Source organism: Lepidochelys olivacea (genome assembly GCF_965140295.1).
Source record: "Lepidochelys olivacea isolate rLepOli2 genome assembly, chromosome: 24".
Taxonomy (NCBI): Eukaryota; Metazoa; Chordata; order Testudines; family Cheloniidae; genus Lepidochelys; species Lepidochelys olivacea.
Genome location: NC_140434.1, coordinates 9,413,371 through 9,436,650, shown reverse-complemented (window position 1 = coordinate 9,436,650; position 23,280 = coordinate 9,413,371). Strand labels below are relative to the sequence as shown.

Genomic DNA, 23,280 nt, shown 5'->3' with positions numbered 1-23,280 from the left:
CGACTCAGTGTCCCCACTCACACTCTGTGCTACCCCCTGGATGTGAAGGGGTTAACTGCTCCTTTGGGACAAGGGATGGCTTGGCAGGGTTTCTCTGGGACCCAGGACTGGGAGTTCCACAGGTGCTCAGCTCCCCGTGAAATCCAGGAGACACTGATCCTTTCCAGCTCCCACACAGAGCCCCATGGAGAGGGGTCCAGCACCTCCCCACTCCCAGACACGACGCCCCATCCACCCTGCACTAATCACGTCATGGCACCTCCAGCAAGATGGAGAAGACACTCCATCACCAAGAGAAACAGGGTGCAGCCAGCACCCGTGACCACCCTATACCAGTGGGGCTCAGAGCACAGCAGCATTCCACAGTGGGCACAGTGCCCTCCCCAGATCCTGCCGGTGTCCGGCACCTGCATTACCTGCTCTTTGTTGCTCTCCAAGGCAGGGAGGACCTCCTTGACGGTGCGCTCCACCAGCACCCCGCCCACCATGCGGTAACACTTGCGGGTGGGGTCCACCTCGCGCAATGTCTCGATGACCAGGCTGTGGGAAAGGCAGATGCTGCTGAGGTCCCTCCAGACACCACAGAGAGCATACAGTCAGGGCTGCAGATCCACAGGGCCTGGCTACGTGGGATAGTCTCAGGCCCAGCCTACCCTATACCCAGGGCCCTGTGTTCAGAGTCACGATGGGATGGGGAGGAAGAAGGACGACTCAACTCTTTGGCTGCTGTGCAGTTCTCCAGGCTCCCTAGCTCACCAGCCTACAGCTCCCAACAACCCAGACTCCAGCTCTGCCCCCCTTGCTCCCCCGTCTGGCCCCACTGAACAGTCCAGGGAGCACACACTGGAATCCAATTAAGGATCCCCTTCAGGGAGAGCTGGCGGGCAAGAGGCAGCAGCAGGCAGGTCCCCACGGGGAGCTGAAAAGGACAGCGGCCCACTCAGGGTGCCAGCTAGGACTTGGGAGACCAGAGTTCAATGCCCAACTCCACCAGAGTCCCTATGTGACCCTGGGCCTGGGCCTCAGAGATTGGGGTTCTCTGCAGGAGCAGGGGGGGGCCCAGATGCAGAGCCACCAAGATCAGGGCCACGCCGTGTCTGGCTCGGCCCCTGTGGGGGGCTCGGGAGAAGGGCCACGTGCTGCAGTAGCGGGGAGCCTCCAGGCCCTGAGGGGCTCGGAGCACAGGGCTCCAGGCTGGCTGGTCAGAGGGCAGCTCAGCGTGGGGGAGGGGGGCCGATCCCGCCCCCACCTGTGCTCGTTCAGCTCCAGCTCCAGCTCCGCCGCCTTCGAGGCCAGGCCCCGCTGCTCCTGCCGCAGCCGGTTGAACCCGGCCACCACCTGCAGGGAGAGAGGAAGGTCAGGCGTGGGGGACAGGGCCTCACTCAATATACCCCCCTTCGGGTGCGATGGGCCCGCCCGGCACACACCCACACGCACACACGTCCCCCCCTTCGGGTGCGATGGGCCCGCCCGGCACACACCCACACACACCCACACGCACACACGTCCCCCCCTTCGGGTGCGATGGGCCCGCCCGGCACACACCCACACACCCACACACGTCCCCCCCATCGGGTGCGATGGGCCCGCCCGGCACACACCCACACACACACACTCACACACACGTCCCCCCCATCGGGTGCGATGGGCCCGCCCGGCACACACCCACACGCACACACGTCCCCCCCTTCGGGTGCGATGGGCCCGCCCGGCACACACCCACACACACCCACACGCACACACGTCCCCCCCTTCGGGTGCGATGGGCCCGCCCGGCACACACACCCACACACGTCCCCCCCATCGGGTGCGATGGGCCCGCCCGGCACACACCCACACACCCACACACGTCCCCCCCATCGGGTGCGATGGGCCCGCCCGGCACACACCCACACACACACACGTCCCCCCCATCGGGTGCGATGGGCCCGCCCGGCACACACCCACACGCACACACGTCCCCCCCTTCGGGTGCGATGGGCCCGCCCGGCACACACCCACACCCACACACGTCCCCCCCATCGGGTGCGATGGGCCCGCCCGGCACACACCCACACACACACACGTCCCCCCCTTCGGGTGCGATGGGCCCGCCCGGCACACACACACACCCACACACGTCCCCCCCTTCGGGTGCGATGGGCTCGCCCGGCACACACCCACACGCACACACGTCCCCCCCTTCGGGTGCGATGGGCCCGCCCGGCACACACACCCACACACACACACGTCCCCCCCTTCGGGTGCGATGGGCTCGCCCGGCACACACCCACACGCACACACGTCCCCCCCTTCGGGTGCGATGGGCTCGCCCGGCACACACCCACACACACACACGTCCCCCCCTTCGGGTGCGATGGGCCCGCCCGGCACACACACCCACACACACACACGTCCCCCCCTTCGGGTGCGATGGGCCCGCCCGGCACACACCCACACACACACACACGTCCCCCCCATCGGGTGCGATGGGCCCGCCCGGCACACACCCACACACACACACGTCCCCCCCTTCGGGTGCGATGGGCCCGCCCGGCACACACACACACACACACACGTCCCCCCCATCGGGTGCGATGGGCTCGCCCGACACCCCCCCACACACACACGTCCCCCCCCAATCAGGTGCAATGGGCCCGCCCGACACACACACACGTCGTCCCCCCCCATGGGGTGCGATGGGCCCGCCCGGTACCTGCTCCGCCGTCAGGCCTTTGCCGGCGGATGGAGCTGTCGGCGCGGTCTTGCTCTTCCCACTGTCCGCCATCTTCCCGCCAGTTCTGCGCATGGTCCGTTCCCCCCCACTTCCGGGGTCACGACCTCCACCGGCCGGGAAAAAGGGCCCTTCGGGCGCCATATTTGTTTGGGGCACGTCCCCTAGCGACGCTCCTGGGCCGCCGTCGCCTTCCGGCTTCGCGGGCCCTTGCTCCGCTCTCCACGCCCCGCAGGCGTCCGGCGGGGCCGGTCCCTGGGAGCCAGGAGCTGCCTCGCCCGCCCCGGGCCGGAGGAGCTGAGTCGCCCCGTCCCCCGCGGCCTGCTCCATGTAACGGGCCCTGCTCGCGGCGGGGGCGGGGCGGGGCGTTACCGGCTCTGGCTCGCCCCGCGGGGCTGGTGACTGGCCAGTGGGGGCGCCGCCCTGGGAAGCGGGCTACCAGGCGATAGGGCCCCCCCCCCCTTGGCGGGCCGGGGCGCATCTGATCGCGCCCTTGAGTTTCTGTCCGCCCAGAGCCTGAGAGTTCGGCTCCTGGGCCTGGGTTTCCCCCTTAAAAACTCGGCCCCGGCCTCGGCTTGGCGGCCCCTGGGCGAACTGCCGAGCTAGCGTAAATCCCCAGAGCCCAGCAAGTCCGAGCTGAAAGGGGAAGGGAGTCACAGCGCTCAAAGCTCTGACTTGTGTGGACTCCAACAGCAAAGGCACGTCTTGGCTGACGGAAGCCTTCGTGCCTGAGACGGCAGCCCTGCCCTTGGATCGAGGACCGGTGAGGGCGGCAGCCCTGCCCTTGGATCGAGGACCGGTGAGGGCGGCAGCCCTGCCCTTGGATCCAGGACTTTCTGCTCCCCGTGGAGTCTCACGCCCCCAAGCTCGTCTCTGGCGTAGGAGCCCTCCGGTCATGCATTAAGCAAGTGCCTGGCATCTGGCATGTGTGGTTCTCGCTCCCTCTCCCTAGGAGAATAAGCGTGTTCAGGGGATTGGTTTTGCTTTGGTGGGGTTTGTTCTTGTGGGTGGGGGCCGGTTGTGGGGGGCTATTTTCACACGCACGTTGCTCTGTGTTTGTGTTGGAGGAGACAAGCTCAAAGAGCACTGAGCAAATATCGCCGAGCCCTCCCATAGCTCCTCCAAGCAACCCCGGGGAGGCCAGACTTGACCTTCCTGCTGTTGCTGAGATAAGCCACTGAGAGCAAGAGACTGGTTTCTTGTCTCTGGCTGCCTGAGCCCCCTTCTTGGGGCCACGTTTCTAGGATGGTCAGTCCAGGAAGCCTCTGGGGTCAGATGTTCGGGGAAAGTGACTGCAAAAGGGACATGAATCTGGATGAAGAAATATTGGTGTTTGTTGGCACAGGTATTTTGGAAAGCTTTTCAAGGAGTGTGCTAAGCTGTGCTACCGAGCACCAGGTTGGTGTGTTGTGCTAGGTCTGTTGACGAGTGCTGGGCTGGCCGGGATAGTGTGTTGTGGCAGGGTTGTTGACGAGCGCTGGGCCGGTTTGTGTTGTGGCAGGGTTGTTGACGAGCGCTGGGCCGGTTTGTGTTGTGGCAGGGTTGTTGACGAGCGCTGGGCCGGTTTGTGTTGTGGCAGGGTTGTTGACGAGCGCTGGGCCGGCCGGGCAGGTTTGTGTTGTGGCAGGGTTGTTCTTGAAAACCGGGCTGGTTTGTTATGGTAGGATTGTTCACAAGTCCTGGGCTGGCCAGCTGGTGTGTGGTGATCGGGTTGTTTGTGAGCACTGGTCTATTCCCATTTCCCATTATGATTATATTCTGTTGAAAAGGGAGACACTGATCTTGTTTTAAAGCCCCCCTGCTCTCACCTCCACCCATCACCCCGGGCTGCCGGCATCAGGCCTCTGAGGAGGGGGGTTGGTCTGGGCCTCTCGCTGCAGGGGTTGAACTGAATCATTAACCCCCCTTTTTCTGCACATCCCCCCAGGCTGAGAGCAGTGATCCAGACTGCCCTATGCCCGCTGCACTGTGCCTTTCGCCGGGTTCCTGGGAGACAGCTGCAAAGGATCCCATCCCGCACAGCCAGCCGCAGGTACAATGGGCAGGGTTGTGGGGAGTTGGGCTCCTGGGGAGGGTTGGAGGAAGCTGATGCCGGATTCTCTGAGGCCTTTGCATAGGCTTCCTGTCCAAGGCCTTCTTTGGGAGGACGCTTTACGCTCCCGTCCAGCAACATGGCCTCCCCACTGGGACCTGGGCTGGGCTGGAGCTGGGCTGAGAGCCCAGAAACTGCAGCCGTCTGCCCCTCCCCATATCAGTCTGTTCCACTCTCCTCTTGTTCCTGGCCCCCAGCTCTTCCCTGCTGTCCTGTGCCCCTTGGCAGCCTGGCATAATGGCTGCCACTGCGCTGAAGCCCCTCATCGCTGTGTGCCAGCTCACCTCCACGCCTGACAAGGAGCAGAACTTCGCCAGTTGCTCGCGGCTCATCCGGGAGGCAGCACAGCGAGGTGCCTGCGTCGTCTTCCTTCCCGAGGCCTTCGACTTCATCGGCAGCAACACGCAAGAGACCCTGAGCCTGGCCGAGAGCCTGGAGGGGGCCCAGATTCAGCGCTACGCTGGCCTGGCCAGGTACAGCTCTGCTCGACAGAAGGCGGTGGCTGGGAAATCCCTTTCCGGACCAGGGCAGGATTGGGCCCACTCGCGCAGCCCGCCTTTGTTCAAATGGTCTGCGTGATGGGGCTCCTGCCCCATCCCTGGGGAGCTGGCCCCCGGCAGTGCTCTGCTTTCCAGCCAAACTGTGATCCCCTGTTTCGTTTCGCCCTCTTCCCACTATTCCGCCCCCATGTCCCGCCCTGTCTGTCCCTCGTCTGTCTAGAGCTTGCTCCCCTGCCCGTGTTGCTTTGAATCTTTCCCCATTGTCACCCCCGATTGTTCCTGAACTCCCTTCGCTCTGTCATTATCCCTCTAGAAGCAAGGGACTCAGCGTGGGAGCCGGGTGATGAGAGGGGGCAGGAATGAGCTACCCTAGGTGGTGTCACATTTCTGAAGGGTCAGGCCCTCAAGGGGGAGAGGTCGGACGTGACCAGAACCCTGTTTAGAAGAGCCCCAGTGGAGCCGATGGGGCTTGTGGTCCCTTCCCAGGCTGGGTGGGCAAGGGATGAGGAGAGGCAGCAAAGCAGAGCTGGTTAGGGTTCACTACAGGCCTCCCAGCCTTGACAGCGTCTCTCTAAATGGCAGTGTGTACAACAGCCGCTCTCGTTGGGACAAGCAGTGGAGCCCGTCCGCTCTGGGCTGCCGGTTGGGGCATTGTCCCCATCGGGTCCCTGTTCCTATTGGACAGATGTGGCTGGCACTAGCCGGCAGAAGGGCCAAGTGCTGAGTGAGCCATGGAACCAGCGCTATCCTCTGACGGGGCCTTGGGTTTGGGTTTTGGGGAACACGCACACAAGCAGGGAAGTGCGGGAGGGAAGCTTGCCTTGGGCTGCAGCCGCTCTGGGGATTGAGGCTGTCAGGCTCCAGAGCCATTCCTCAGGCACGCAGGGGCAGCGAGGGTCTCCGCGCTCCCTGTGTAATGTGGGTGCATCTCTGCCTGACAGGGAGTGCCAAGTGTGGCTGTCTCTGGGTGGCTTCCATGAGAGAGGTGAGGACTGGGCCAGCACCCGGAGGATTTATAACTGTCACCTGCTCCTGGACCCCACAGGTGAGAGCATCGGGTACCGCCAGCCACTCCCTGCAGGGAAATCTCCAGGCACTGCCCCTTGTGCCCACTGACCTGGCTCCAAGCCCCTGCCATTGTGGGGTAACTGATGGATGTGAAGGGGTCACTGCTCTCTGCCTGTTGTCACCGTGCCTGGTATGGGTCACAGCTGAGAGGGCCATTCTCAGGTCAGACTGTCAAAAACTAGGCGGGCACTCCCACACTCGGGGTATAGTCTAGAATTAGATTTAATCAGAGCTGCAACAATTGTGTGTTCCTGGATCGCCATACTAGCTTAACCCGGAGCCGCAGACAGTCCCCATAGACATTCCAGTCTATATCATCACCCAGGCAGACTAGACTTCTGTGAGCAAAGGTTATTAAAACAGATCAGTGGATGCTCAGGACCTTAAACCAAAGACTACGCTGTAGCCAATCCTTTAGTAAACTAACTAAAGATTTATGAACTAAGAAAAAGGAATGAGAGTTACTAAAAGGCCAAAGCAAATAAAAGTTGGATCAAACTATGTTGTCCAAAATGATAGCAGGATGTTAAATCTGCTGGTTGTCTATAAGTCTCCCTGTGTTGGGCCAAATACTTTTGGGGACCTCAGTCCATTTATTTAGAATTCACCAGTCCTGAGATGAGGTAGGAAAGAGGTGGTGAGGGGCCTTTGGTCTCCCTCTTTATATCTTAACGGGAAAAATCCTGGCTGTGTCATGGGTCAGGCAGTTCCATGGTGTACGTGCTTTGCCATCAGTCCTGGATGTGAACTACAAATTTTGCTGGCACCTCCTGTGCACATACAGTCTGAGGGTCTTCAGGGCAACATGCAGAGGCCCCTATTTACAGTTCTTTTGTTATACCTGAAGAGCCAGCCTGTAGGCATTTCTCAGACATATAACATGTTTGAGTTACAAATATATATCAGAATTTCGTAACTCCCCATACAGTGTTAATACATACATTATAACAGGATAATAATACTCAGCAGCTTACAACTTTTCCAATGATACCTCACAATACATATTTTCAACAAGGTTTATCTCGCTTTTGTAAAAGTGGTGACCATATTAGTGTAGACTTCCACCTTCCCCTTTAGACAGTATCACACCCATTCTGGCAGTTCGGGCCAGGGCATGAACCAGACCCCCAATTCATCCAAGCTGGCAAGGAGGAGGCAGTGTGGGAGTCAGGACTCCTGGGTTCTATCCCCAGCTCTGCAGGAGGAGTGGGGTCCAATGGGTTAGAGCAGTGGTGGGGCTGGGAGTCAGGACTTCTGGGTTCTGTCCCCAACTCTGTTCTTTGCTATGGTCGTCCCTTCCCCCTGCCTCCAATGGGGACAATGCTGCCGACCCACCTCCTAGAGGCTGTGGAGAGGTGGGGTTGCAAAGTGCTTGGAGTGTTGGCCCTTTGAGTGTCCATGGAGTGTTGGCCCTTTCCCCTAACCCCCTTCTCCTAGTGATTCCCCAGAGGCAGCGGGATGCCCATGCTGCCTGCAGTCTCCTCTCCCCACTCGTCCCCAGGGCACGTCGTGGCCACATACAGGAAGACGCACCTCTGCGATGTAGACCTGGAAGGGCGAGTGTCTATGAAGGAGAGCAACTTCACCAACCCCGGGCCTGAGATTGTGTTGCCTGTCAGCACCCCTGCTGGGAAGGTAGGAGCCCGGTGTGGTGGGGAGGAGGGTATGGACAGGGCAGGGTGCTCCAAGATCCGAGATTCTCAGGCCAAGCCTTGCACTGTCGCTCCGGAGCGACGGCACCAACAGTGGGGGTGACTCTGGACTTACCCTGGAGTAGCTGAGGGCAGAGCTGGGCCCTTGCAGTGCTCCTGCACCCATGGAGCCTGAGCCTTATGGCAGCAGTTCCCATGGCTGCCGAGACAGACCCCGCAGAGTCGGCATCTCCCGGGCACGTAGGCAACTCTGGCTAGGGCTGGGCTGGAGACGGGTTTCCCGTCTGGCGAGTATTTTTGAGAATTCAGAAATGTTTCCGTTGGGAGTTGAGGTCTGGCTGGGTCATTGCTCGGGGCCCCTGACCACTGCCTGCCCCCAGGTCGGATTGTTCCATGGCAAATGAGAGTTCAAAGCACGGGGCGGGGGGAGAAGTACTATTGCAAACTGGGGCTGGGGGAGCCCTGGGCCCAACCAGGAGCCCCAGGAATCTGTGCTGGCTTCTGTGGTTCCCTGCCGGAGCGGGAGGGGAGGCATCTCACAGGGCTGAATATTTGGCTGTCATCACCATATTTGGTACCGGTAACCGCTTCCAGATACAGTGGTGTGTCAGGACCAGTTCCCTTATTTCACTAACGCATGACAGACCCAACCCCTCCCCCAACAGTGACCATGATGCACTCTGGTGTGCAGTGTGGCTTTATGCCTGGCCCCCGGGAACCCCTGGAGCATGTGGACCGGTGGTCCACGTCATTCTGATTCCTGCTAATATCAGTGCAGGTGCCATCCTGGCTCCAGCCCCCTGACTGATCCCTGCCAATGTCTGCTGCAGTGAAATCCTGCAGTAGTGAGTTCTGTGGGTCATCTAGAAGGTAGATTCTTGCAGCTTTCCATGGGTGGCCTGTACAATGCATCTAGCGCCCCTGGGTGTTTGGGCACAGGGTAAATGGGAGCCCAGTTGGCCTTCTCTCCAGTGAAATAGCCCTAGTCACTTGGCTTTTTCTTCCCATGGCTCCCTGCCCTTCTTGTGCCAGGCCTTCCTTGCAATGAGGTGGCCCAAGCTGAATGTGCGAATGCTGTTACACACTGAGCTGATGCACATCATGGAGCTGCCCCGAATCCCTCTCCCAAGAGGGCCAAACCAGTGATCCTAGGGGTGGAGGAGGATGGGGTCTGGGGAGCAGCAGGCACAATCAGGTCCTTGGATCCCTGCCCCTCCCCCCCCCCCCACACACACACTTTGGTGGCAGCTGTTGTGCAGACAAGACTGGAACTGCCCTGGGGGTGAGTTCTGGGGCCCAGGGCAGATGCGGCCCTTGCTTGGTTGAGGCCCATCACTGGCAGCACCCATGGCGATCTCTGTGTCATTCGCCGGCTCAAAGAACCCCTCTTCTTCCCCCCAGATCGGCCTCGCCATCTGCTATGACCTGCGTTTCCCAGAAATCTCTCTGGCACTAACCCAGGAGGGGGCGGAGATTCTCACCTACCCATCAGCCTTCACCGTGACCACAGGCTCCGCCCACTGGGAGGTGAGTCCAGCTGTGATTGCCTGTTGCATAGTGACATGGACAATGCAGAGCCTGTGTATATGAGACCATGGCTCACTCTGGCGGGTGTAACACACAGATCTGTTAGAATAGCTCCTGACCATTATAAGAAGGGGGGGATTCCTTTAGAGGTCTCTGTGTTTGTTTGGTACTGGCAGCCCTGAGTTCAATCCCTACCAATGCCCAAGCCTTCCCCTCCCCAGCCATGGCTGCCCCTGCCCCCCCATTCCTCTCCCTCCCTGTCCTGGATCCTGCCCCTTTCCCGCTTTTTGTTCTTATTCATCTCTCCATCTTCTGCCCTGCTCAGCCCCCATCCTCACCACTCCAAATTCCAATCCCTCCTCCTCTTGGGTGCCCCTGCTCTAAGTTCTGATGCCAGATGAGCCCCCAGTACCCGGAGAAACAAGCAGTGAAAGTCCCGGTCAGCTCTGGCATCCCTAGGCTGGAGCATGTAGGAGCTGGGGTGGGGGAGGCTGGAGCATGCTCGGGGGGAGAACTTAGCTGCCAACTCTAAGAAGTCTCTACTGAGCATGTGCAAACTGAGATTTTTCAGAGGCTCATAACTTGGCCAAATTTGGGCCAGTTTTCCGGGTGATGGCAAAAGGCACCTCAGTGGCCCCAAGGCCATTTACCCAGTCCCTGCTCCAAAGCCTCTGGGCACTAGAACCGCTCAATGAGAGCATGGTGAGAATGTGTTTAACTCGGGCAAAGCCATGTATCCCCTAATCCCATTCTCAGAAACGGCGGAGCCGTTTTAGCCGCAACTTTCCAAAAGCGTTCACCCCGAGGCTGACACCTGGCGTGGGGAATCAGCCCGAACAGTTCAAGTTTGACAAAGTTGGAAGCCACTGAAAACAGGGTCTCAGAATGGGAAGTGTCAGGCAACCTTAATTATAGGCAGCACTTCCAGCCGAGACTGAGCTGAGACCCACTGGTTGGATGATACGTGGGGAGCCTCCTGCCTTTTTCAGCAGCACAAAACTAGCCCAGGAGCTAGCTGGGAGGGTTGGCTGGTGTGGCGCTTGGAGAGCGTCCGTGGTGAGCTGCCTTGCCCCTTTGTCCGACCTGCTGCAGGCGCTGCTGCGGGCCCGCGCCATCGAGACCCAGTGCTACGTGGTGGCAGCAGCTCAGACCGGGAAGAACCACGAGCGCCGCACCTCCTACGGCCACACCATGGTGGTGGACCCCTGGGGCTGTGTGATCGCCCAGTGCCAGGAGGGGCCAGGCCTGTGCTACGCGGAGATTGACCTGGGCTACCTGCGCCGTATCCGCCAGGAGATGCCGGTCTGCACCCACCGGCGGGCCGATCTCTACGGCAGGGTCACTGTGCTGAAGAAACCCCCGCCTCCCTGAGGGGCTGCCCCCCCCCCCCCCCCCGGAAAATCAGCCACTGCCAGCCAAGCCCTGCAACCCTCCATAATCAGGAGGCAGAGCAGGGAGCAGAGACCCCTCCCGGTATCACCTCCTCCCCCCCACCGAGACCCACTGAGCAGGGCTGAGGGCTCTCCTGGTGTGTGCTGGGCAGAGGCGCCCTCTGGGAAACAGCATGGAACTGCAGCATCCCCCAACAATTCCTGCTCGGGCTGGTGCTGCCTTGTCAGGCCCAAGCGAAGATGGAGCATTTCCCAAGGGTGAAGGGAGAAGCTCCAGCCGGGCCCCTGGCTTCTCCAGGCAGCAGCTGATGCGGCAGCTGCCCCGTGGAAGGAGCATTCGCAGTGGGCTCCAGAGCTGAGCAGATAGAGGGGAGGAAGCGGAAGTGAGGCGGCTGCTGGTAAAACCCTGGCTCAGAGACAGAGCAGTGGAGAGGTTCCTGGGGAGGCTGGGGCTAGCTGGTGTGTCGGACCCGTTCCCCTCTCAGCAAGCGCTCAAGCTGTACCAGTTCCTGAGGCGTCCTGCCTGCTGCCCTTGTCACTACGTCCCTGCCATAGGAACGGCCACGCTGGGTCAGACCAAAGGGCTATCCAGCCCAGGATCCTGTCTTCCAACAGTGGCCAATGCCAGGTGCTCCCAAGGTACTGGTACTGATCTAGTGACCTCTCTCCTGCCATCCATCTCCACTCTCTGATAAACAGAGGCTAGGGCCACTATTCCTTACCCATCCTGGCTAATAGCCATTAATGGCCTTAACCTCTGTGAATTTATCCAATTCTCTTTTAACCCTGTTAGTCGTAGCCTTCATGATCTCCTCAGGCAAGGAGTTCCCCAGGTTGACTGTGTGCTGAGTGAAGAACAACTTCCTTTTAAACCTGCTACCCATTAATTTCATTGGGTGGCCCCTAGTTCTTATATTATGGGAACAAGTAAATAACTTTTTTCCTTATTCATTTTCTCTACACCACTCATGATTTTATAGACCTCTATCATATCCCCCTTTTAGTGCCCTAAAACTGTCCCATGGTCTGCCTGAGGTGGGGTGGGGCTCAATTTCCCAGCAGAGGGAGAGGGGCTCTCCACCCTGGGCAGTTCCCCTGTGATTTATAACTAGTTAGGAAATTCTAAGAGGGTGAGAAGTCTGTTACTTCTGAGCGTATAGAGTGTGCCTGATTCCCCCCTTTGGCCTCAGCAAGGGATGGATGGGCCTGGGCTACTTCACCTTTAAAGCTCATGGGTCTTGGAGCACGGAACTGTACCCTAGTTATAGCCCCTACAATGCTGCTCTGAGCCCTTGGGCAGGTCCCTTCCCTCTGCCTCAGTTTCCCCATCTGTCTGACGACACATGCTCCACAATCTTTAGGTGAAAAGCTCCATGTTAGCATGAGACCCAAGTGGCTGGGGAAAGGAGAAGTGACACTTAGTAATTGAGGTAATGGGCAACCCAGAGGGCTGGATGCTGGCCACAACCCTAGGGTGAAGCAGGAGAACTGGATCATCTTCCCACTGTACCTCTCTCCCACAGCTCAGGACCCCCTCCCTGCCATTGTCTCCCCTCTGCAGGCAGCCAGTGCCTCCCCAGCCCTGCCCCAGCAAGGTCTCCCATCCTAGTGCTTGATGGTGGCTCTGCCTTGTATCTAAGCTACTGGCCCTCTTGTGTATCACTTTCTCCTCCGATCCCACTGGCCCAATGGAGAGCAAGGCCCAAAGACCCACAGTTTAGCAGGAAACACATTCCCTACCCCAGTAAAGGGACTGTCACTCTAGTGGTTGGTGCACTCAGAGTGAGACTGACTGTTGGGACAGTACTTTTGCGGTGGCCCTTTGGTTTGCATCTATAAACCAGGGCCAAGGCTGGATTTCCTCCCAGGAAGAGCGTGAGGGTTCAGTCCATAATAGAGAATTGTGAGCTGACTAGGGGGCAGTGAGCACACTGTATGGGGGAGAGGGGCTCCAGCCCTAACCTAGCTGGGTGCATTGGCTGAGCCAGTGCAATTAATCAAGGCCGCACTTACATCATCTGCAGGCTGATCTAAATACAGTGGGGCAGTTCCTGCCAGTTGGAGCTGTCGGTTCAGGCTGGCTGCAGACTCAGGCAGACATCACAAAATGGTTCTGAAGCTGAACTCAGCAGTGAAGAGGGGCAGTCTTTAGCCATGCAACCGCCAGGGCCCCTGCTACTCGTGGCTTCTTTTCCCAGCACAGCACCTTTACTTGAAGTGCAGATGTGACACAACGAGGACCCACCTTTACAAAACCCAAGGGGGGGACCAGCGGCCCAGCCACAGCACTGCTGGTTAACGGCGCTCTGGGGTTTAGCTGAGGTAGGCCAGCTGGGATCTTAAGAACAAGATGAACGTTGCATGTCCTAGGCACATGTGCTTCTGCAGAGCTCAAGGTCACCCTGGTAGGAAATGGAAAACCCCAGGCCAGATGCAACACTTCAAAACAAACCACCCCAAACAGCTGGAAGGGAACGGAACTGACCCAGCATCTGTGCAGTAAGGAAGCAGACGAGATGTAGTAGATGTTTATTTCAAGAAAACTGAAAGCTACATGGGGATTATGACTGTTATATTGGAAGTTTAAAAAATACAGAAGAGTCACAGAAATTACACAGTTTGTGCCAGAATTGTCCTTAAACAGGGAGGTGTGTGCGGGGAGGGAGGGGTCTACACGCTCTCAACTGAGACAGCCTGTGGATAGAAAATGCATCAACACACACACACACACACCAAACAACCCCATCAAGGCATGAGGGTTGCAGCCTGCAGGGCTATCACATGCCAGCTTCGTTGGATGGGGACTCGGTAAGCACAACACCCTCTTTCTTATCCCTCTGCCCATGCCCAGGTAGGGAGGCAACAATCTGTAACAAACATTCCTCCACCCCACGTGCACTGATCTGGCTTTCAACAGTCTTTCAAGGCACAGCTCCTCAGAAGTACGGAGGTGCGTATCTCCTCATGGGAGTTGGGCACCTGCATACCTTTGAGCATCTGAACCGATAGGGAAAACGTCCTGCAGCTCAGCAGAGATTTGGGAGGATGGGAAGAAGAAAATCAAATGCAGCAAAAATAACCCTCAGACCCACTTGTTCTCCCTCAACTCAGTGTGGAGTTCTGTGGAGCTGCTTTAGATTTGCAGCTCCTAAATCCTGGGGTGTTTACTTGAGTTACCAGGAAAAGAACTGGGGAGGAAGAGAATTTTCCAATTAAAATGCACTCGTGGCTCCTGGAAGATTGGTACTGAGAATGACCATTTCACTGACAAGCCCACACAGCCCCAGGCCCACTGTATCCCTGACATGATGTTACCAAGTGGGCACGTAACTGGCTAGGTCTGCCCTCGCACCAAGTTCTGGGCTCAGCAGGAGGGAACAAGCCCAGAGGCCTGTTACCAAAAAGTAACAAAAGTCAGCCCAAAATTAAAAATATGCAGCTAAGCCAGCCACTGGCCCAGGCCACCTGTGGCATCTTGCGTGCAGTGGCAGGAGGTGCTCGGACCGCAGCCTCTAGCGTGTTACTGCTTTAGCCAGCCCCACTCCCCATGCTGGGCGAGGGCTCTCTCTCAGCCATGGGGATTGTAAGGGAGAGGCAGGCAGAGGGCCAGCCCTGAGACTGTTTGTATTACAGCAGCCCCGAGGTGACAGGTGCTTTCCAAACAGCCAGCTTGCTGGCCCCAGAGCCATCGCTGTAACTAGACAGGGCCTAATGCAGGACAGCACCTCCTAGTCCTGACTGTTGGGAGCAGCTCCTTCCTCCTGGGATGGACGTCCAGTGCCAGCGACAGACAGACAAGACCCAGCGCCAAGGAGCTGACCGGGAGCAAACCAGACAGCACCACCCTGATTGGCCCCTCCTCGGATTTTTCCCCACCTCTAGGTTCCCAGCTGGAGTCTGTACATCTGGGCAGGGGGAACAAATTTAACTCTCAAACCTTCTGTTATGGGGTAGGATCAAACAGGAGCCATCTTCTTCCCAGTTGGGAATGGGCCCTGTGCCAAAGTCTTACTCTACCATCTGCCCCACTGCATCCCTCCCTGCTGCACAGCCCACGGGACACAGCCAACCCCACCACCAGAGGAATCTGCACCGCTGCTGGGCCCAGCCTTGTAGCAGCAAGAGGGAGACATTGGGGCATCATCTGTGACATAGGCCAGGGTTGGGCGCTCACCACCCCCAGGCCCTGCTGCTGTGACACTGTCCCTGAACATCCCAAAAGCCTGGCCTTGCCCCCATGCGTTCCCGCCCTGCAGGCCAAGGGAGCGAGGGTGCACATCTCCATGCGCAGAACTCTCCTGCTGGGCCTGCAAGCATCTCTCAGCTCTGGGGGGAGCAGCTGTGGCTGGGTCCGACCAGCTCTATGCATCAGATGGGCAGGGCAGGGAGCCTCTTGCTCAGGTTTCCTCTCTGGGGTCAGAGGCAGATGCTGGCCTGGCAGCGATGGGGGGAGGATTGCAGGGAAGGGGGTAACAAAGGCACAGGCTGGGAGAAGGGAACACTGACCCAACAATTAGCTCTTGCCTCTGGAGGCAGATTAACAGCATGGGCTCCATTCGTGCAGATGTTACTCCTGAAACAAGCCTGCCCAGCCTAGAGCAGATGATGCCACAGGACCCCGCCAGGGGTTGGGACAGCAATCGCCTTAGCTCAGCCTCCCTCCCCACCATCCCACCCTGGAAAGATACCCAAACTGGCTAAAGGGCACCCCTGCTGGATCGCCAGCTGAGTGCGAAGTGGACTGGTGGAAACAGGCTCCCAGCAATAGAAGGCCAATGGCCCAGGCCCCCCCGCACGCTGTTCATTCCACACGCACACAGCTCCCGCTGCACTCGTTCATTTTTATTAAAGTGAATAATCAAGAGTCCCACCTCCCCAGCCCATCTCTGCCCCGCATCCCCCACACGCACAGGGCCCCGGTGCCACATGACAGTTCTGCCTCTTTTAAGAAGAAGACCGTATAAAAGAAAAACCAGCACAAGAGAACCGGGGGGGAGGGGAGGACATGTGAGCACCCAGCGCTCCTGCCGGCAGCTCTCCCTTCCTCCTACCGCTGGGCGGTTCGGCATCCTCCGGCCAGGCTCCTGGAGCAGAGCGGGGAGTTGCTCTCTGGGTTGCCCCAGGTATCGTGGACTCTCGGCTGGGCTGGGGCCACCAGAGAGCTGGCTAAGTGGCAGCATAGCCCTCCTCCTGCTCAGGCGGGTCCTACAGTTACACAGCACTTGGCAGGAGTTTGCTGGGGGGCGGTGGTGCTGGGTGGGGACCGGGGGTGGGGGGCGGTGGGTATTTAAATGATTTTTCCTTTTAAAAAAAAATGAAACGATTGGCTCCCAAAGAGCCGCCAAGGCCAAGCCTGGGGGAGGGTCAAGGGGCCGTGTGCAGCATCAAGTTCCGCAGGAGTTTCTGGCGCCCAACCTCGTAATCCTCCTCGTCCACGTTGACCAGCAGCTTGATGGCCTCGTGGCCCACGGCTTGCTTGAGCGAGTCCGTGATGAAGACGCCCTTGAGGGCCTCCAGCAAAGAGCCGTTTATGTAGTCGCGCCAGAAGGCGTCGAGGTAGGTGAGCTCTGAGAATTTTATGTCACAGATGATCGAACCCAGGTCCCGGGATTTTAAGATGGTGTTGGCCTGGTTGAAGCGCTCGAATTGCCGCTCCAGGGGATCCTGCTTGTTGGAGAAGACGTTGCCCTGGAGCGCCGTCTCGTGCTGGCAGTACTCGGCTCGCACTCGCAGGCGGATGTCTGGGGGCGGAAGGCAGGGCAGGAGTTAGCGAGTTCACTGCAACCCCCCTCTGCCTGAGGATCCCAGCGCTCTGCCCTGGGGACAGGAGGCTCCGTGCCCTGGGAAGGGGTAGCTGCCCTGTCCAGATGGCACAGAGGGGAGGGATGTAACCAAGGCCAGAGCCAGCAGCGGAGCTCAGACTGGAACCCAAGAGTGGCCAGTAGCTCACCACTCCTTCCCCACTTCCCCATACCTCTGTCACCAAGCATCAGCTGTGGAGAGGTGGCTCTGGTGTTGGGTGGGGAGGTGGGGCCACAGGGTCTGGCTGTTGGACCCAGTCTTGCCTCTCCCGTATGCTGTGTGCCCAGATGTCAGGGCAACCAGCACAAAAACCAAGAGACAAAGAACAGTCACAAATATCAATGACAGCTGGTCTGTTTCCAGCTGACAGGGCAGTGCCTTGTGCCCAGCCCTACGCTTGTTGCCAGCAGCACCCCTGCAGCATCCCCCTGAGCAGGAGCTGCTGGACAAGCCCTTCGCTATAGGCGCCTAACCGGGAGCGGAGCTCTTCCGAAAACCCGGCCCAGAGTGCTCAGATTCCCAGCTCAGTATCACCACCCAGCGCACTGCAGAGACGACAGCCTGTCTCCTCCAAAGCCCCAACCCCTTCTGCCGATTTACATCAGCTGTGCGATCCAAACCTGTGCCCTGACATCCGCATGCCCATGCGGATTCCCACGGACAAACCAGGTCAGCGTGACTGCCAGCTCTGAGCTCGGGGTGCTGTCTAACTGAGCACAAGTGCACCGAGCGGGCCCTGCTGTCATCGAGCACCAGGAGCTTTCCCACCACGGCAGCACCATGATCAGTTTTTTCTTGTGAATTAAAACATGGGCCAAGCTCTGACAGTGGCTGCTGCCCCCCACTCCCAAGTCCTGTTTGACATATGGAGGAGGAGGATGGGGAAAGCAAGGGGGCAGGGCCAGCTGTAACAGCTCTCAGAGTCATGCAGCGCAGTCTCCAGGCTCGGGTGAGACAGGCACGAATGAGCTACCTCAGTCTGGCTAATGGAGCCATGTGGCTGGTGGGGGGGCAGCGAGAAGAGGGATGGGGTCTCTGCCTGCTCCATGTGCTGCAGACATGGTCACCCCTTGCCAGAGGCCAGGACTCCGGGCTGCTCTTGGCTTTGCAGGTAGTAGTGGTGGCTCGAACAGGTTTATCTGTGGGTGGCTAAGAGGCCACACACTCTCCTCCCCTGTCAATACCTCCAGGTGGGACTATCCCAACAAGCTCCCATCTAGAGGCACCTGCTGGCCACACAGTCTCCTGTGCTCCAGGAATTCTGCCACCTTCTCCCTTGATTCAGAGTGTGATGGAAGGTGTACATTTAACCTACCTAGTCCCAGGTGGTGTGGGACCCACCTGGCCTAGGGATCACTTCTCCTCCAGGCAGTACTAATGGCTGCAAACAGCAGAGGTCACTCTGCTGACAGTCCCTAGATGGTGATCATGCTTGAAGAGTGGAGATAGCAGAGGGTCCCCGGCTGGGGAACCAGCTCCTTTTGGCAATCTGCCCACCAGTGCCTTCAGAGCCCCAGGCTGGACTCACTGCTGGGAGGTGGGGGTGATATTAATGCTGTCTCATGAGGGCCGTTTAAAAATCATGTGCCCAGAGGCCACAGCACCAGTGAACTGGAAGTCAGACCAATCAGTCAATCTCACTCATCGCAGAAGATCGCTCTCCGCGCAGGCAATAGAGGAGAAGGCCATTCAGGGTCATCTGGAGGAGATCAAAGGAGCTGACTGGTTTTTGCACCTCACTTTCAATGGGAAAGTTTGGAATTAAGTCCTGCTGTCACAACCAAAGGCAGCCTTTCCAAGCCCCACGAGAAGAGCTGAAGCGACAGAGCTCATGGCCAGGAGCCCCTCCCAACTGACTGATCTCCAAGGAGACTGTGTCATCCCCACGACGAAGCAGAGTAAAGAACGGGGTCTACTGATGCCAAGTCTTCCAAACTTGACCATGCTGTAAGTACCCAACTCCCATCACACAACGTTTAGCATCTCAATGAAGACCTCAACTGCTTCTCAACCCCTTGGAAAGATTCCTCATTCACACCGGGACTAAAAAACCCTTTTGCGGGGGCCGGGATTATACAAACGTTGATTTCTTGCACAGGCAGAGATTCACCACCTGAAACTGGAGGTTCACCATCTCTATTGTATTCCAGTAGTTTCTACAGGCTCCAAGCCAGACCAGGACCCCATTGTGGGTACGCTGGGTAAAAGGGATATAACAACAAGCAGAATTAAGAGTGACAGTTGGCAAGTGTCATGTTAGTCCCAATGTATTATTTAAAAAATAATCTAGCCCTTGTGACAGCTAGAGACTCCTAGAAAGGGGGGGCTGGAGGGGAACTCCAAAGGTCATTTGGGCCCTCCCCGCACAATGCGGCAGGGTCAAGTAAAGGAGACCAGCCCTGTCAGGTGTTTGTGTAACCGGTTTTTAAAAACCTCCAAGGACAGAAGGTTTAAAAACCTCAAGCTGCTGATCAACGTAACTGCTCCTCCTATTATGTCCAATACCCTTAAGGTGCCTGTGACCTCTAGGGTTTGAATTGTGAGCATCTGCACAACAGATTCTTTCTGGTCTAGGAATTGCATTGAAATATTTAGTTTTACTAAACTCACTCTTTGGATTTTCTCTTTCTCCTCCTAAACTGGCGTGCGCAGGGGGCAATAGTCAGAGGTTTCATTCCCCCCTTGCCCTCCCGCCAAACTAGGCTGAGGATCCAGCTGCACACACAAAATGGGCTTGGGTTGTTTAAATCAGACTATTGATATTTTCCTTAATTTCTTCTAATGCAGCCTTTGGAAGACAGGTGCCAAACTATCAAGCTCAGGTACAAGATCAGCCAGCCCCACCCTTCACACAAGGAGGGGAATAAAATTTAACTCCCTAGTCCGAGAAAAGACCCCAACCCTCTCTCCCGCCCCCAAGCTACTCCCCTCTGCCCCATCAACAAAATCAGAATACAAAGCTTTTGACCAGTTCCAGGCTGGGCTAGATCCCAATTTGTGGCTAACCTTGTAACAGGCTGAGCCAGAACACCAGATCTGAGGCAAAGCAGAATTTTGTCAGGCTGTTCTGATGCTGGTGGATGAAAATACAGGCATCAAAATGCTCCAAAAATGTTTAGAGACCTCAGCACGGTGTTCAATTTGGCCACCAACCCCCCCCCCATCCCCCCGGAACTTAGTATTAATTTATATTATCTGCAAAGTAAAAATAATAGAACTCTGCTTCCAAACCTGCCCCACCATTAAGCCTTGCTGGGAGAGTTGTGTAAAGTGGGGATGCAGATCTTTCTACCAGCCAGGCAAGATGACCATATAAAATAAAACCTGTCCCTGGAAGGAGGAAGAATAAGCTTCTCCCAGCACCCCAGTGCGTAACCCACAAACCCACCACAGCCACAGACAGGCATAAGAACAGAAAGATGGCCACAGTGGGTTCCATCTAGCCCAGTGTCCTGTCTTGGACAGTGGCCAGCGTTAGATGCTTCTGACAGTTGGAGGTTAGGGACACCTGGATATGGTGTTGTGTCCCTGACCATCTGGGGTATTAGCCATTGATGGACCTATCCTCCAGGAACTTAGGCTCCTCACAAGTTCTTACCACAAGTCTGTTTCTCTTTAGGATCCGGTGTCATTGACTTCCTCCTCTTATGCTGGCTACTGAGGAGGGCTCTCCCACGGCCAGGCCTCTTGGTACAGATTGGAGGTCCAGTGGAGGAGCGGCAGACCACAGGGTGATGGGGAGGCACTAATGCAGAGAAAGAGGAGCCAGGGGTTAGAAAGGGAAGCGTAGATAGAGCCCAGGATCACATCACTTCTCCAAGGGAGAACAATATCACACCAAGTAAAGACAGATGAAGCCTCTCGGCTCCCATGTATTCCTTCCCCAGCCATGGCAGAGCACTTGCTGTGGGAAGTTTTGTAGGTCTCCAGTGATGGGGACTGCAGCCTCTCCTTTGGGAAGGTGGTCAACATCCCATCAGTCTGGAAGTTCCTTACAGTAGGGAGGCTGTTCAGTTAGCCCTGACCCCTGCAGCAGTCTAGAGAATTCCTCACCCTCCTTGCTGTGTACAGCCTCTAAAGATCAGCAGACGAAAGCCCCAGCCTTGCCCAGTGCTTTCACTCCATCTCCTCCTCGTCGCCCCCATCCAGCCAAACCCTCCACCTCCCAGATGATTTTGCTGCTCTTCTCTTAACTCTCCCCAGTCTCTCTCCGTCTTTCTGGAAACACGGCACCAATACCCAAAGACAGAGAGAACTGAGCCAGAGAGATGGATGGTCACTTTCTTGCTTAGTGATACCTGTGCTCATGCTGCCCAAAGTTGCACTCATCTTTTTTGGTCAAATATTACAATGCAAACACTAGTCTAATTTACTGTCCACGATCACTTTTAACCACAACTTAAATGCAGCTGCCTCTTGGGTGGGGCATGGTAGCGGTTTAACAGCTCACAACACTGCTCACCAGAGCTTTCTTCACTTCTGCTCCCATGTTATCCCCAATTCAAACTACAGGGAGGAATTTAATGAAGCAGAACATATGGCATTTGGCCAGGTTAACACTCCAGCTCTTACCAACAGTGCTAGAACATATTTAATGGCCCCATATGGTCAGGACTGCAGTTTGGCACCTCATGCAAAAGAAACTCCTCCAGCAGCACAGTGCTTCTCAGAGCATGTTGGGGCGCATGACCCACTGAGGGAAAAGCACCCCTTCTGAACATTTAACATCACTCTCCCAAGCCTGCAGAGTCTGCAAGCTCCCACAAGATCACAGCACAGGCTGGGATGGCTGCAGAGGCAGACATTAGCAAGCACAATGGGACAAGAAAAATAATTCTGGCTCATCGAGGGCGGCGGCACATACCACAGCAACCTGCTGCTCTGGAACAAAATGACACAGGATTTCAGAGACAGGCCTGGGTGTCTGAGGCTAAGACTTTGCTCACTGAATTCAATGCATGGCTGTTATTGCAGTTAACCCCCCACTGAGGTGTTTGGGTGGAGCATGCTCGGAGAGTTACCTTTGAAAATTTCAGCCCCAGAGCTTAAAGTTAGACACCTGCCAAGCAACATTTGATAATTTTGACATAAGCCTCCAGAAGGAAATGACGCTCCTTAAATTCAGTTTTACGCCTGCTGGGATTTCATTCATCACCGAGAGCCTTTTAATCTGTTTCAATATCATTTCTGCACTGATTCAATGAATGAGAGCCTTTAGTTGTGTTCGCAAAAAGAAAAGGAGGACTAGTGGCACCTTAGAGACTAACCAATTTATTTGAGCATGAGCTTTCGTGAGCTACAGCTCACTTACTGGCTTGAAGTGTCACAAGCACCCTCTAGTGGCAGGCTCCAGTACATCAGTAAGCAAGTGCATTTTGGATGCAGCCTATCTACAAGGAGTTGCTTTATTGTTCCTATGCAGGGTTAGAGCATATTTTGGCCTAAAATCTATAGTCAGAGGAATAACACGCTCCGGAACCCAAGGAGCGCTTGTATGTGTGTTCTTTTTGAAAATGTCTATGTAAAAACACTGCTACCTCATTCCCTGTGTGTGTCAGAGTTATATTGCTAATTTTAAGCAACTATAGCAAAGTACAATAGTAAGGATGGTTTTGCCCTTAATGTTCATTTAATCAAAACCCAAAGAATTAGAATTCATACTCTGGCTCATCCTTTGGGATTGCTGAGCACGGCCAAATGCAGAATCATAATTGCTGGACAAGGTCAGAAGCAGCAGCAGCTTGATTTTCAGATTCCAAGAGGAGTTTGGAATACCAGCAGTTAGAAGTTTTTCCCCCCTCCCTAACTTAATAGGGCACATTTAGTCTGGAATCACAGAGGAGCGACATGGAGTCACACTGGGTCCTCTTCGGAGGGTAACAATATATTTTGATTTTAGAAGTAGAGATTTGGTCATAATATTTTTCCACCCTAAACTGTGTTGGGATACACAGGGCTATGTCTGAGCAGAAGTCTTTCACAGTGTAGTGGGTGCCTCCAACAGCCCGCTGAAGAAAACACTCCGTTTGCCATGGAAAGAACCTCACTTTAAAAGTTCGTGAACCTTTTCCATTGAGCGTGTTCTACAAACTGAAAAGTTAACTCTCACCCTGAACAACGCTTGAAATCACAGCTGTGAGCTGGACTTGTTACAAGTGACATTTCTGAGCCAGAAATTACAGACTTGAACTTTTCCAGGAAAAAAATGAGCATTTGGGACAACCTGGGACCACAGTTTGGGAGCCCAGGACTCCAGCTTGAGCTGTAGCTCACGAAAGCTCATGCTCAAATAAATTGGTTAGTCTCTAAGGTGCCACAAGTCCTCCTGTTCTTTTTGCTGCTAAGTAGTACTTTCCCATTCTAGGGCCTTCATTGGAAGGTCTCAGTTGGCTTTACAAACATTTATAAATTCATAGATTTTAAACCCAAAAGGGACAGTTACGATCGCCTAATCCAACCTCTGCATAACACAGGCCAGAGAATTTCCCTCAGCAATTCCTGCCCAAAACTTCTGGTTCAACTAGAGCACCCCTAA

General features: G+C 56.3%; 2 protein-coding genes across 7 annotated transcripts in view; one reads left to right on the top strand and one right to left on the bottom strand.

Moving 5' to 3' along the window:
- Window positions 1–23,280, bottom strand: part of LOC311512553 (death effector domain-containing protein) — a 52,816-nt gene that overhangs the window by 1,614 nt on the left and 27,922 nt on the right. Inside the window, exons 4-7 of one of the 3 annotated variants that reach the window (XM_084613825.1) lie at window positions 20,344–20,490; window positions 16,359–16,684; window positions 1,250–1,338; window positions 417–540 (exon numbers count right to left, since the gene is read on the bottom strand). In XM_084613825.1, coding sequence (XP_084469951.1) covers window positions 417–540; window positions 1,250–1,338; window positions 16,359–16,684; window positions 20,344–20,490 — 686 coding nt within the window. Of the gene's footprint in view, window positions 1–416; window positions 541–1,249; window positions 1,339–2,695; window positions 3,181–13,443; window positions 16,685–20,343; window positions 20,491–23,280 lie in introns of those variants that run through there. The other 2 variants (XM_084613824.1, XM_084613823.1) reach the window with 2 other exon arrangements.
- Window positions 2,905–13,556, top strand: NIT1 (nitrilase 1). 4 transcript variants are annotated; one of them, XM_084613818.1, is made up of 7 exons: window positions 2,905–3,043; window positions 4,641–4,745; window positions 5,003–5,278; window positions 6,247–6,350; window positions 7,875–8,008; window positions 9,427–9,552; window positions 10,645–13,556. In XM_084613818.1, coding segments are annotated over exons 1-7 (1,026 nt in total). In that variant the 5' UTR covers window positions 2,905–3,041; the 3' UTR covers window positions 10,924–13,556. The 4 variants fall into 4 exon arrangements, with proteins under 4 accessions (XP_084469944.1, XP_084469947.1, XP_084469945.1 ...); XM_084613821.1 differs by lacking the exon at window positions 2,905–3,043 and adding an exon at window positions 3,197–3,512; XM_084613819.1 differs by lacking the exon at window positions 2,905–3,043 and adding an exon at window positions 3,197–3,617.

Bases quoted from the DNA above. Each gene is read 5' to 3' on its own strand.
- NIT1 (XM_084613818.1), top strand. The intron at 4,746-5,002 runs GTACAATGGGCA...CCTGGCCCCCAG, and splicing joins TCCCGCACAGCCAGCCGCAG to CTCTTCCCTGCTGTCCTGTG. The intron at 6,351-7,874 runs GTGAGAGCATCG...ACTCGTCCCCAG, and splicing joins CCTGCTCCTGGACCCCACAG to GGCACGTCGTGGCCACATAC.